Genomic DNA, 14,257 nt, shown 5'->3' with positions numbered 1-14,257 from the left:
ACCAATTTTCCCCCGCAACAAATAGTCTCCCGGACCACAGTGGAAGACTTCCATGAACACGGGCAACAAACTCTTCAACCCCCATTTTCGCTTAGAGTGCGCGGAAGCTGTAATTCTTTCTTTGCAACAAGGATAATCCCACGGTGATAACTGGTTCTGAAATAGAGTTTTGTCTAATGGGTCCCGCGGATACGAGCCTACTGCGTTCGTCATCTCGCAAATAGTTGCAAACTTTTGTTCAAGGTGCTAGGTGGCTAAAATGGCTATAGAACTGTATACTAATACTTGAAGTGTCTTCCTCAATGGTAGTAGAGCTAAAAATGATAGGATTAAATCGCCGAGTTTTGCGCGAATAGTGCTTCTCTTGAGTTTTCAGTAAATTAAACATGACACTCAACTCCATCTGAATCATTCCCTGAAAGCATGGTACAAAATGCCAAGAGAGCTACCCGACTAGTTTCCATCAACGAGTGCGGTGCCTTGGTTGCGTTTGTTATTGTATTAGATATTCCTAGGCTATCTATTCGTGCTCCACAAGGTAAAGTTTGAATCTTGTGGAAGATCGATGGGGTTCGAGAAAAATGGTATATTACAAGTTTACGGCTTTACACTTCTGTGAAACTGTGATTCTTACCAGCTGCGTCTGTGTATACGAAAAAAAATGATATTTTACATCCATAGTTGCTACCCATTTCGTAGTGCAGAAGCATATTTTGTGGTGGTGCGGCACGCTCGTATTCGCGTAGTTTCACGAAAACTACCGAGCATTCCTTTCCTGATATCACCTGGCGTATTATTAAACGCTCCTATTCAGTCTCTAATATACGTATATACACATATATTTTGCATTTGGTTCCCTAAAGTAATTCTCCTTGTCATAGGGGCTCTCGTGTAATCGTAGCCAAATATATCTACAGCTACTGCCTCAAGCCGCCTATACTTGCTGGCCGTGGTCATGTAAGCCTACGAAAAACTGATTGACGTTTCGCCTTGCGCTAAAGCTCAGAAGTGAGTAGGCGCTACACTCTGATTAACAAGCAATCCACGTTTTTTCTCCTGAACGAACTCTAGCGCCCGGAGTCCTTTCAGTACGATTCGCGGTAGGCGGACCTAATGGAAAACTAGCGCCTAATAGCTGAATCTACACAAAAGCTCTAACGTTGTCATTCTATTTTAAAATCTTAGTAGTAACGCGTTACACGGGACAATTGTTTACGCGGTGTTATCTTGTTCGTAAGGCCATGTAGAGATTAATCACAGCTGCTTTGCGTATACAGTTAAACTTGTGTTTTTTTTTATTTCACTATGTCGCGTGAGCCTAGAGCTGCACAGCTGATTGATAAGGATTGAAATTGGAGAAAACTGCAGATGTGTGTTGTGGCCAAGTCATTATCTACGGCAATAAAGTCTCGATGGAATGATATATGATGGCAACCCCAGCCACTCGAGTTTCAACGCTGACAGTTTGCACGAGTATACCGACTTTTGTTTTTGTTTCGGAAACAAGTTAGATAGGATAAATGTACTGGTAGGCGGTTATGTGCTGCCCGGTGTCTCCCCGAAATTGGGCAAAGGGAATCGAGAGAGAGAGGGAGAGGGAATCGAGGCATCTGAGCGCGCTTTTCACTTAACACGGTTTTTTGATGCCCTGTATGAATACTCTCCATTGCAAATAGTTCGTTTATTAACCGTTGAAGCCCACAATTTCAGTTTCACAGATCGTACTTAAAATGATAAAGTTAATAGATATTCAAAACTGCCGTTAGTGCACCTTCGAGAGACCCGCCATTACGTGAAATAACTACCCCTGCCCCCCTTTCTAATGTTTCGAATATTGCTATACATGATTGAAGATTTTAAGCACTTAAAAGGAGATAACGTTCTTTCGACCGAGGTTGTCTGCCACCAGAACCACAAACCATGTTACGAACATAAAAAGATCCAAACCAAATCAGTTATAAATATACAGAAGCAGCACCTTGAATCAAGTAAAGAACACCTGGATTTAAAGCACGCGAACAGCGTAATTACTTGACATGGTATATAACGTAAAATCACATCTCCTACAATTGTCGGAGGTGTTTAGAACCTTTGCTTGTGTAAATTCCGCCAGCAGAGTCAGGGGGTAGTCGTAGACAACACCAAATGTCTAAAGTCCAATCAACCAGAATGTTTTACAAGTCCGCCGCCTGTAAATGCCGCTATGAAGAGATAATACCGCGCATACGATGGCAGTTCCTCCCCTCTACATTGCCGTTCATAGCAGCGGCGGTATTACCTCCCACGGCCAGAAAGCGGTATGGGCCGGTGCACTTGCGTTTCCGCTTCAGTGAGCCGAAACAGGAGACATAAAACATGCCCAGCGAAAACCCTCTTCAGTTGGTGGCTTCTGCGTTCTCTGTGACCAATTACCGGGGGCAAATTCGATTAGCTAAGGGCGGGCTGGAGTCCCTTAAGCCGCAATAAGGTTGACTGGAATAACAGACGCAGCATCCGCGCCAGCAAATGTAAAGAAGCGCGTAACGCATGGCTAGAAATAAAGAAACAAATGAGCAATGCAATAATACAATGAAATGAAAGATTAAATAAATTTAAGGCCTGAAACATAACGAAACGAAACACTAAATAAATTTAAGGTCTGAAATAGCGTCGAGTCGTTTCGTTAAATAGGAGCAGTGACAGCACAGAACCCTGGGGTACACCCATAGTATAAATAAATAAATAAATAAATAAATAAATAAATAAATAAATAAATAAATAAATAAATAAATAAATAAATAAATCTCTTCGTCTCAAAGCAGTGTAAAACTACTGCCGGCTCACTGCAAAAAGAAAAGGAAAGCACGTAATAATAATTTGGCTTGCAAGGCTATGCTGGTAAAGATGGGGCGAGACACCGCATTCTTGCAACGATGGCGAGCTTGAAGGTTATGTGTGCGTGGCAACGCAGCGTAAGTGAATACGGAAATCAAGAGGTTCTGTTTCGGACGCATCCTCCACCTATAAGACCCAAAACACAAACGTTAAACTGTCGGTGTGGGCGGTTTCATTGTGGGGGTTTTGGCTGGACGTTCATTTATACGTCAGTTAAGCTTGTTCAACTGCGGCGCGTTCTGCCGGAGGTCAGCCCCTTATTTCGAGTAATTGAGTACAACCTATCAATTGAATAAAAAGGATAACAATAATCTCTTCTTTCGGTAGTTTCAGCTTTCCTACTGTTAGCCCCACGCACGTTGAACTGCGCTGCGTCAAGAACTTGTGATTATCGTTAATTTTCTTAATCTCGTACTGCACGTATCCCCTACTGCACGTAAGTCACACAAACCTAAACTTAAATTAGTAGCTTACATGTATTTATTACGAACCCGCATAGACGACTATCCGTGTTTGCAGGACACTATTGTTTAATGATAAGCTTTGCCCCAACTAAATAATTTTCGTTGTCCAGGATTTGTTTTTTGCCTGAGCCTTTATGTCTTGGTCCAGCCCAACTGAGGCTTTAGCACCAGCCTCTCATTATAGCTTCAACAGTGGCTTTCAGCCTTCAGCTTTACAAAGTTTATCTGAATACGTGAGTATTTCATATGAGTAAATCATCGTCCCTCCTGTTGCGAATTGATTTCGCAGAAACGCAAGGGATTTGAGACTTCTACACGAAGCTTCACCCAGTGCCGTCTTTTTGGGGTCTTAGGCTACGGGATGCATGTACGAGTGTTTTGGGCACTCTCTTACGCTAACAGCGCAGGAATGTTTGGGTAATTGTAAGGGACTGCATGGTGACTTTAACTGATACTTGATGCCGCAGACAAAGACAAAAAAAGTCAACCGCCAACTATGAAGCTTAAGTAACAGGCCGTCTCAAGTCAAGCGTAGTTTCACCAGTGGTCTGAGAAAAGCAAGGAATGCAGGAAACACGTCGGCGATACAAGTTTGTGAACATTACGGCGTGACGCCTGACGTAACGTTCACATAAAGCTGTGTTGGCCCCACCGGAGCTGTCGTATAATAGCGGAACGATAAGGGCGCCATTTTTCAGACTAATCGCATTGCTCAGGCAACAAAATACACTAACAAAGCAGCAAGCGACATCTTGCTTGCACGAAATAACAGATTGCCAAGCTCTTCTCTATACACTCACCTCAAACGCTCGGCGAATAGAACGAGTGCTGCAACACAACGTGACCGCCGACGTGAACACACACATGCACACACACATACCAAGTTCGATTCTACACTTTGACCATCCCGAACGCAGGCTGCGGAGTGGAATAGGATAACTCGCCCAGGCTTGTACGACAGGAACAAACAGAAAACTGTGACGTCGCTGATACGGCCGCAGTTACCCGAGCCGACTCGGAAAACGCGGTGTCGGAGAAGTTTTTGTCCTGTCTCGTTGTGTTAGTTCGCGCGCACAGTTTAAACACGTTGTTTGGCACAAACTTCTCGTCGTTGGGAGAAACCGTTGGGGTGTATGTACACATTCGTCGTGCTTGCCCGTACGTCTAAGTCGTTTCAAGCGGTGACGAGCTCCACTCCGGGCCTCGAAAAGACTATTACAAGGCAGCCGTACCACACTGTCGGCATTGTACATTACCCTCCGTCCCAAGCTCATGTTTAAGGGATCAGATTGAGAGGCAAGATTTTAATATTTGCGTTTTACGCTTAGTAAACAGCCAAAATGGCCAGAATTAGCGAGAAACGCAGCCAAAAGAAAAAAAAATATATAAAAATAACCACAGCAGACCTCAATAACTCTCTGCGAAAATTGGTTGCGAAGCTTGGCTGGCACGATAGATATGGCAACCAGGCAGCAACATACCTCAAAACAAATACCTTGATATTGCTTGATCGAATAATTCAAACTTGTGCCTTTCTATAAATTCCTGGCGATTTAACGATGCGACCTCAACAACATAATGTCAGGTATAGTTTAAGTTTGGCCGTATTTCTCTAACAAAAAGGTTTACATATTTATCCCCCCCCCCCCCTCCTTTATAAAACCCTGCCAAGCCCAATACATTTCTTCCCGTAGTGGTTTGTTGATACGTTGGCAATGTTATCCCCATCACACTATTCTTGCTAATTTGCCGTTATGATGTCGGCTGGGCCGATAACCCTACATGCGGACGTTTTACAGTAAGCTGCTGGGCGAAATCTACAGACCGCTATGTCCCCCCTTGTCATCTGTGCCCTTACGTAAATACTATGAAAGTCATGAAAAAAAAGGAGCAAATAGGCATCAATTTTTGTTCTGTCCCGCAAACACTCTGCCTAACCAGTGGAAGCGAAGGCGGCCAGGACGGCGCCTTATTCTAAGCCTATGGAGCGCATCGAGGGGCGCTGCCGACAGCGTGGCACGGCCGGCCCATCGGGGATGCTCGGTCATATCCAGCCCATGCTGGACGGCTTGCTGACGGGTTCGATCCCGTACACCCGCGTGAGGAGCGGTATGGACCCGTTAGCAGGCGACTCGTCCGAGTCCTTGAGCGCGTCCTCCTGCTCCGACGAGGGCTGCACGACCACGGTAGGCAAGCACGACTCGGAGGGGGGCAGGCACTGCGCCAGTTCGTCCTCCAGGCCAGCCATGTCCATGGGGTGGGCGCCGCATACTGCGGCCACGGCGTCCGGTTCGAGGGTGCCGTTGATGGAGTTGCGCGGTGTGGGCACTTTCGAACTGGCGCAGCTCGGTATAGGCGATAGCTTGCACTCGGCAGCCAGCACGTTGCAGGATCCGGCCGCGTTGGCGGCGGCCTGGCGCTCCGCCTGCGAAAAAGATGGAGCGACGAATCGGGCACTTGGACCGCGCAGGGTTTGGCGCCTCATCCTAGGAGGCGTTGTCAGCGTCTAGGGTTTATAAAGCACTCCTAATTACTGAGCCGAACAGACAACTCCCCTGTAGGATCTCATCCTAGTAGAAGCGGCGATTTAGCCGTTGTATCGACTTAGCGTCATTATTTGTGGGCCGTCGTGACATCGTATTCGTGTGTACAGTAAAACTTTTTATGGCGCAATACACTCTTGCAATTTAAACTGCGACTTGGTCAGTGACCACAATTACCTTCTTCCGTGATGTTACCTCCCACCCACAAAGTTTATTCCAACTTCCCATCGTCAGTGCTATTGTTTCTGGAATTCAGTAAGCAAAAAGATCTTTGTCCCTCGTGTCACCACCAAATGGATGTGACGGCAAGATATGATGCCCCCTTGCTCCTGTCATGCGAAATTGCGGCGGGATATTGCGATTGCACTAAGCTCAACATATATGCAAAAAGACAGCGAGTTATTTTGCGTGAATATAATCAAGATGCGTTTATAGCAACCGTCATTAGAAACGTGAATCGAAGCATCGACTGTAGTTGCAACGCAAAATCACGTATGTATACATAAGCGACGTAACGGCGAGCCTTGCGTTTTTCTTCTGCGCTGTTTTGGACACGACGACGAATCGTTACGCGAGCACTCTCTGGGCGAGCAGTGCGTTGAGCGGATGTTTCTATAGCCCGACGCCTCAGTGTTACTTGTCCCTGACGACGTCTTGTGTCATGATCTGGTGTCATAAATTGCGGTAGTGATTGCCACTGTTCCGGTAAATGTGTGAAGAGTGCATGTGCGCGCAGCACAATACGTGATCAGAGCTTGCCTCCTCTCGACTTCGGAGAGGTCTCCTAAACCTCCTCTCCAGCAATAACTTCAAGGATAACGGCCTTGAGAGGCACATTTCGACCCCAAGAGTAGCTTGCGCCATAAAAAAGCTTTACTGTACACATGAATGCGATGCCACAATGGGCCGGTAAGTTCTACAGCTTTCGCCGCGATCAGTAAATACGCAGCCTGCCGCCTCATCAGCGGTACCTTAGAGGATATGTTTAGGGTTTCGGGAAAAAAGGTGTGGGTGCTAGTAGTACCTGCGTGGCCGCTCGCGGCAGCACCGAGGAGGGCGGCGCGCTGACCGTTCTGTGGGCGCGCCGCTTCTCCGAGGACGAGTGGCGCAGGGAGTCGTGCTCGGAGAAGAAGGCGAGCCGCGAGCGGCTGAAGGTGAGCGTGCCGAACTTGCGCGAGATGCGGCCGCGCATGGAGAGCGAGGTCTCCGAGTTGGAGACCGAGTCGCCCTTGGGCCCCCCCGAGGAGCCGGACGAGCTGGAGCTCATGGTCTCCTCGCTGCGGCTGCGCGAGAAGGCCGCGCGGGCGCTGCGCGTGGCCTCCACCAGGTGGCCCCAGCGGCCGCGCTTCATCTTGTTCTTGCTCGCGAGCCGCGCCAGGCGGGCCAACCGAGAGACGGGTGACTTCCGTGACGTTACGTCCTCGATGTTGATCTCGGGCGGGCTCGGCACGGAGCCCTCGATGAGGCCGATGTTGAAGCCCTTCATCAGGCGGCGCTCGCGTTGGCGGCCCTTCTTGCCTCCAATGCCTGCGTGCAGCGCAAGAAACGCAACCTTAAAAGGGCACTCGGAACGACGACAGCACACTCAAAATACAACATCCCGATTGCTTTTGTAACTTGTAGGTCGAGCCTTTTCGCAGGTCTGCTGTAGGTCGGGTGTCACGCAAGCAGTTTCGCAGAAACCGATTCCCAAACTAAAGGGTAGAGGGCGCTGTGGTCTCGCAGGGCAGGTTTCTCTCCCTTCAGCTAGGGGAGAGACAGAGGAGGGAGCCTCCCGCCGCTGTCGTTTAGCTACCGATTCCTTTGCGCGAACGGTAAAATCAGCCCGGCAACGGCGCTGCCGTTGTGCGGCGAGCGCCCGTTCACGTTCGAGCCGACACAGAGAACCACAGCTCCGCTTTTTCAGCAGATTTCACACTGATGGAGCTGGGTTTAATTTTTTGGCAGCATGGGTGTTTCGGGTAGAAATGTCTGTCCATACGTGCACACGTAACAAAACCACTGATCCAAAACTTAACTCCAGTAAACCCCTGGCCCGCGGACCAACGTACAGGACCGCGCAGAAGTAAACGGAGCACGGGAGCGGTGTCCGAACTGCATTGCTGCGCCGCGTATGGGCACCGACGGGAACCATGGAGCGCCAGTCAAAGATAGTGTTCGCACTGCCCCCGCTGCCCCATCTGATATGTTTTTTCGCCACTCTGCTGGCGTGTCACGCTCAGCGAGACGGTCTGTGATAGCAGGCAACGATTGTACCTGTTCTTTGCGGTGTTCTCCAATACAGAATTTCCACCGCATGGACTTTTTGTATTTCCCTTTCTTCAGAGCAGACATGGACTGACCGGCAGCAATAACTTGGGACAAACCCAAAATTAAAGAAGAAATCTCGTAAGCGAGATTTTTTTCCCGAACAACGAAAATGTCTGTGAATGTGCTTTCTATATTGTGCATGGCAAGTTTGTTGCCAGCTTACAATTAATTATATCACAATGACATGCTATGCCAAACCACACGGCCTACAATTTTATGCCGCCCTTTACAGCGCGCAACAAGGCACGTTTCCGGGCGCACGCAGCTTCGTCCAGCTCATGAGTAGCGGATTCGGTCGCCGCTGATGTCTGCGAGCGGCAATGCAACCAGCGCCCCTCTATAGCCCAGCCAGCCCAGCGCTGCGTTTTGAAGACCGTCTCGCCGATCATGACACGCCAGCAGAGCGGCGGTTAAACATATCAGATAGGGCAGCGGGGGCAGTGCGAACACACTCTTTGACCGGCGCTCCATGGTTCCCGTCGGCGGCCATACGCGGCGCAGCGATGCAGTTCGGCTCCCGTGCTCCGTTTACTTCTGAGCGGGCCTGTACGTCAAAACGGATAAATATTATTAACCAGGTCTTCTGCTACGAGGTGACTCGTGCGGATCCTGGCGGCGAGGCTCTACTTCTGATTAATCACAACTATAATCATAAATTATGTTTAGCAGCCCTTAAGGTGGAGGTCACCTCTACCGAATTCATTAAATCTAATGAACCCCCACATTTTTGGCTCAAAACTGTGATAAAGATAAGCTTGGCTGAAACACCACCCGCAGAAACATTCCAGCCGGCGTTTGAGGTCAGCAAAAAGTTAGTATTAAAAGAAAATAATAAACCTCTCCTCTCCGGAAACACGTCGGCGCGCGTAGCTTGAACTCAATGAAAACCTCAATGAAAACAAAAGCGACCAAAATCCCGAAACCGAAAGCACTTCAAATCAAGAGGGAAAACCACTGATCGATGAAAGTGAAGCGTTTTCATTTTTTTTTAACTTCACACAAACGAAAATGTTTGGTATAGGCTCCGGACAGCGACCAGAGGGCGACACGGAGCCCGCGACACCCAGCGCCCCCTTCGGCAGTATGCGCAACACTGGGTCGGTCCCCGCAAGCCGGTACGCTGCCGGCTCGGGGGCGCTCTTCTTTTTGCAGCGCGGATTAAGCATATTAGTCGCCCCTTTTGAGCTTAAAACGAAGTAAGAGATTGTAAAGTAATCCTGCCACATAGTGCATGTGAATGGAGAAGGATTTATTAGGTTGAACTCGCGTATGAGAAGGCATATAAAAGCCGCATAGGCGTGATGCCCAGAAGAGAAACGCTTGTACAGCCTGACTGCGGGGCAAACCTTTCTCAAGATCAGCATGTTTTGCTTCAAAAGAAACCGTAATTTATATTGTTCACTCCACAAAAGACGAGGCTTTGTCTGCAAATATATCAGACGTTGCGCGATGTTTCCGCGCGGGGTATTCCATCCATGTGAGTGCACTTGCATGCGACTCTGGACCACACGGGAGTTACATATAGGTCTTTGATCCGAATGTGATGCTTCATACACGTAATAGTGTGAAATTCACGTTTGTTGGGGTATAGCGAAAGTGCGGACGTTAATAAGTGCCCGCTTCGCCGAGAAACTTTTGGGCTTCCAGTTCTAGCCCAGTATGTTAGTTGCATACATGTAAACACGCCGCCAAAAAAGAAACTCATCACGAGAAGGCTATCACAAGAAATTCCTTTGGGCAGGGATGGGATGGGGGAGGGGTAAGCAGAACATCTAATAGGCGTATCAGAATAAATTACGGAATATTCATATTTGGGTATTTTTTTTCTCTCCACGCCCACGGGCTCGGCATGAGACCTCCCTTAGGAAGGAGTAGTAGCGCTTTTATTACCGTCAACGCTTTTGCAACAAAAGTCACGGGAGAAAAAATTTAGTTCCCTGAGTACTCCCCTCACTGGTCCGGAGTGACCGCAATCACAACGGATGGGATAAATAAAGTTTGTACTCCTCCTCCTCCTCCTTCTCCTACTCCCCGAACGCGAAATTTTTTTTCCTATGTACAAATTGTTCCAACTTTGATTGGGGCACGTCTTAGCTCTATTTTTCTTTGCTTTTCAGTGGCTTAGACAACAATTTCATTGTTTCTTTTGCAAGAAGAGGCGGTGATTTGATGCATCCCAATGCTCGCGAAACATTTGGGAACATTAACGTGTCCGTGCCCCATATGCGGTTATATGTATTTACTTCGGCGGTATAAGCACGTGGAATATTAGATGAAGCAACGTATAATCGCTGGGTGATAAACTACTCTGCTATACCTGTGTTGGGGGGCCCTCTTTGTTACCAAATTTAATGCGCACTTGTGTGTATTTACCGCCTGCTAGCCACCCTACTAGCAAGCTGCTCGTACACCAAGGCAGCATGTAATCCGCTCGCTTAATGTGGACCTTTCAAGATTCAGTAACCATGCTCGGTAACTGCGAAAAAAAAAAACAGAGAAGAAGAATCCGCGGGAGAATGCAAAGCCTTGAACACATGCTTCCCAGTTGTGCTAGCCTACGGCTCGGCAGCGAGGCGACAGCATTTTATCACTGCCCCGTTTTGTTTGGAGGCTTCCCCCGACTGCATAACATTTTGCATGACTTTGTTGCACTATGTAGTACATATACGCGCAAATAACGTTATAACAAACGTTTTTTGCTAAGTTGCGTTCACTGGCGCTGAAGGCGGTCGGCGCGGCGGGACCGACCCAGAGTTGCGCGTGTCTGTCGCGGCTAGCGCTGCTCTCGCGCGGCAAACTTCGCTGTCCGGAGCCTATACGTTATTGTAGATGATTCTTCGGCGATTATCGAGCACGTTCGCGAGTCAATTCCCATTTACGTTCTTCGATGGCTGCCTGCTCTTCCGCGGAGCAAACCACGTGCGGCCTCCCCATGCCGCGCTAGAAAGTAAACTAAAAGCAAATGCGGTCGCTCGCTTCTAGCGAGCGACCCAGCCCGCAGTAAGTCGTCAACTTGCGAAAGTGCGGTACATAAAACGGGGATTGATATTCCGACAGACACGAAGACCAGGGTACCAAAAGGAGGAAGCTCCCAGCGTAGCTGAGGCGCGAGAAATACGGCAGGCTTATCTGCCCCAGGCGATCGAAAAGAACCCCGTGCTTCTAAATTTACAACCGACATTCTGAGCCCCGCGGCAAGTATTAATATCGTTCTATCTATGGACCGCGACGAATGGCGCTTTGAAATGGAGGGAAACCCATGCAGCCGGTTGGAAGGTTTGTCGTATTCGGCGGACCATCCTGGGGCGATTTGCCTTCGAATGTTCGGACACCCGCGACGACAGGAGGGATTTGCCAAGATAGGATAAACTGCCCCATCATTTCGATCAAGGGGGTACACTTCTCTCAGCTGCCATGCTCGAAAGAATACCATGTACGCGACTGAAGATGTCATTGGCCCTGAAGATTGAAGATGTCATTGACTGAAGATGCCATTGTTACCCGTGGGAACAAGTTATTCACATTCACATCCGGGTATTCGGCGCCAGCGTAACAATGCAGCAGGTACGCGGTAAGCGGGATTGGCGCCTTAACTGGACAAAGGTAGCCGCAAGGGAGGCAGGAGGGGCCGGTGTTACCTTGACTTTGTCCGCTGGCAGTGGAAGTGTTGAAGCCGCTAATCTTGAGCACCTCGAGTAACTCGTACCGGAAAGACGAGATCTCTTGCTTGATTTCGTTGACGTCATCTTCTGTCACCCCCTGGTTGTCCGCCTTGCGCTGCTCGCTGGTGATGTAGCGCCGCACCAGGTTCCGCATTATGGTCTACGAGGAGAATTGCGCCGCTGTCAGCCCCAACGGCTTCGTTCGATACCGCCCGCTTTCGGGATAAGGCAGGCCCGGCATTTAGCCCACCGCAAATAGTTCCCACTCGAAAGCAACTGAGTTACCTAAATGTCATGTGCCAGTGCATTTTACAGTTGTAAAGCTAAAACAAACCGTAAAAAAGCACGATGGATAAAGCTTAAGACAAATCGAGTTCCAGTTGAATCTGGTAGAAGAACGTAAAATATTTAATAATGAGGCCCAAGAACAAAAAAATTCTAGGGCTATCTTGGTATTTTACATGGCTGTTTTTCCTTTATCGTTTTTTTGTGTTCTGTTTTCCTTATGTTTGCTGTGTTCTGTTCCTTGCCCCGGTGTCTTTAGGTTTATTCAGTGTATACTTTATCGCTCAAGTATTTGCACCGGCGTCTTCCCCACTCCTGCCATAGTCCTTACGGGTTGCAGTATAACTAACTAACTAACTAGCTAACTAACTAAACAAGCAAATAAATAAATAAATAAATAAATAAATAAATAAATAAATAAATAAATAAATAAATAAATAAATAAATAAATAAATAAATACACTATTTACTCGCACAATGATCGCACTCGCGTAATGATCGCACCCCTGAAGTTTGTCGCCAAAATTCGATTTTTTAAAATTTCCCGCGCGATGAACGCACCCCGAACTTGCCGCAGCAGTATGTCATATGTGTGCCAAGTCTAGCTGATGATGATCGTGCTTACTTCTGTTTCCTTCACTTTCAAAGCACACATGGCTACGTTATTGCCGCAGACTTGCCCATATCACCGATATCGGCAAGCCTGCGTTCAATATTGATGAAGAAGAAACTCTCACTAAATGCACATAATGTACTCACGAGCCAAAGAAAAAAAAATGCGCTCAGCTTGCTGCGTCGGCCCCCATGTCTGTTTTGATGTCCTGCACTGTGACAGAGGCCGCCACTTATTTGTCGCCCTGTTGTCACCTCGCTGCAAACTCGTTCCGTCGCGTTCCGTAATTGATGAAAACACCGCATTTTACGTCACTTTGCAAAGCGGCTGGCGGCGATGTGCGGAGTTATTATTATGTTCTTATTTATTATTTTGATGACGTGCATGATACCTATCGTAAGCTGTTTGACCCTCAACTTGCTTTCGTAGTTTTTCGCAAAACATTTACCCCGCGTAATGCACCCCCACATTTGCATCAAATTTCTTGGAAAAAAAAAGTGCGATCACTGCCCGAGTAAATAAATAAATAAATAAATAAATAAATAAATAAATAAATAAATAAATAAATAAATAAAACCTGCCCGCAAGCTGACTCAAGCATATATATACAGAAGATACACTACACCAAGTGTGGAGGCGGACAACTGGTATTCGGCTCCGTTCAGAAACGTATTTTTTCCCCTACCATTACACTCACCTGGTACTTCATGTCTCGTTCACTGGCTTGCCTGGCCTTTTTCTGTGGACAGGAAAGAAGAACCGGGTAAATATACCCTAAACGAATGAAGATAAGCCCCCGAGAGGGGGGAGGGGGAGAGGGGGAGGGAAGAGGATGTGTACGGAATTGTATACAATGTTCGGCGCACCCTAATGGTCTTGAGGTGTTCCTTCTTGGCCGACCTGGAGTTGCCGCAAAGCTTGCGGTAGCACCATCGGAGGAAGTAACTGACCGTCTTGGGAGTGGGGATCACGTTGAAGGGCGGAGGGACCGTGCCGCCGTCCTCGAAGTTGCTCATCCAGAGCTTGCACCGGGCGAATTTCCACTCCACGTCGGCGTGCTCCTGCCCAGGAGGAAGGGACCCACACGGGAAGCAGTCTGTCGCTTTGTAATATTGCTAGAAAAATTATCCATCTCTTGTCGGGCGTGGGCCGTCATTACAGACTGTTCTGGTTGTAGGGGAACGCGTAACGGCGTTTCGATTACGTAAAAATTGATGAATTCAAGATCGCAGGAAGAAGAAATGCGGCTATTCTACTGCAAGATATATAAGACTTGTAACAGTGTAAGAAAGCTTCGCACTGTTGCCAGGTGTACAAACCAAAATCAAAATAAAAAGCTATATTAAGCGAAAAGCGTAAAAACTGTGGTTGAGTTCTCTGTCAGAGGAATCGGTAAATACGAAAGTGAAATGTGCAGTGAAATCTGCAGCTGAACATGATTTGCGGGTAGGCGGCTGTCTTGTTGGTGTGCTTGGCGAGCGACGTCCTGCTGGCGTCACTTCGGCA

General features: G+C 47.9%; 2 protein-coding genes across 2 annotated transcripts in view; both read right to left on the bottom strand.

The window, feature by feature from the left end:
* The window catches only part of LOC144175259 (uncharacterized), an 81,965-nt gene extending 77,708 nt beyond the window's left edge, over positions 1-4,257 (bottom strand). The window contains exon 1 of the mRNA XM_077704355.1: positions 4,139-4,257. The gene's annotated coding sequence lies outside the window, so the exon portion shown is untranslated. The remainder of the gene's footprint in view (positions 1-4,138) is intronic.
* Positions 1,669-14,257, bottom strand: part of LOC144174583 (transient receptor potential-gamma protein-like) — a 147,314-nt gene continuing 134,725 nt past the window's right edge. Inside the window, exons 13-17 of the mRNA XM_077703356.1 lie at positions 13,618-13,812; positions 13,449-13,490; positions 11,830-12,013; positions 6,906-7,408; positions 1,669-5,763 (exon numbers count right to left, since the gene is read on the bottom strand). Coding sequence (XP_077559482.1) covers positions 5,383-5,763; positions 6,906-7,408; positions 11,830-12,013; positions 13,449-13,490; positions 13,618-13,812 — 1,305 coding nt within the window. The 3' untranslated portion in view covers positions 1,669-5,382. The remainder of the gene's footprint in view (positions 5,764-6,905; positions 7,409-11,829; positions 12,014-13,448; positions 13,491-13,617; positions 13,813-14,257) is intronic.

Source organism: Haemaphysalis longicornis, unplaced genomic scaffold (genome assembly GCF_048455015.1).
Source record: "Haemaphysalis longicornis isolate Haplotype H1 unplaced genomic scaffold, Haemaphysalis longicornis Haplotype H1 scaffold_3, whole genome shotgun sequence".
NCBI lineage: Eukaryota > Metazoa > Arthropoda > Arachnida > Ixodida > Ixodidae > Haemaphysalis > Haemaphysalis longicornis.
Note: the sequence above shows the minus strand (reverse complement) of the source record. Positions and strands in the feature narration are given on the sequence as shown.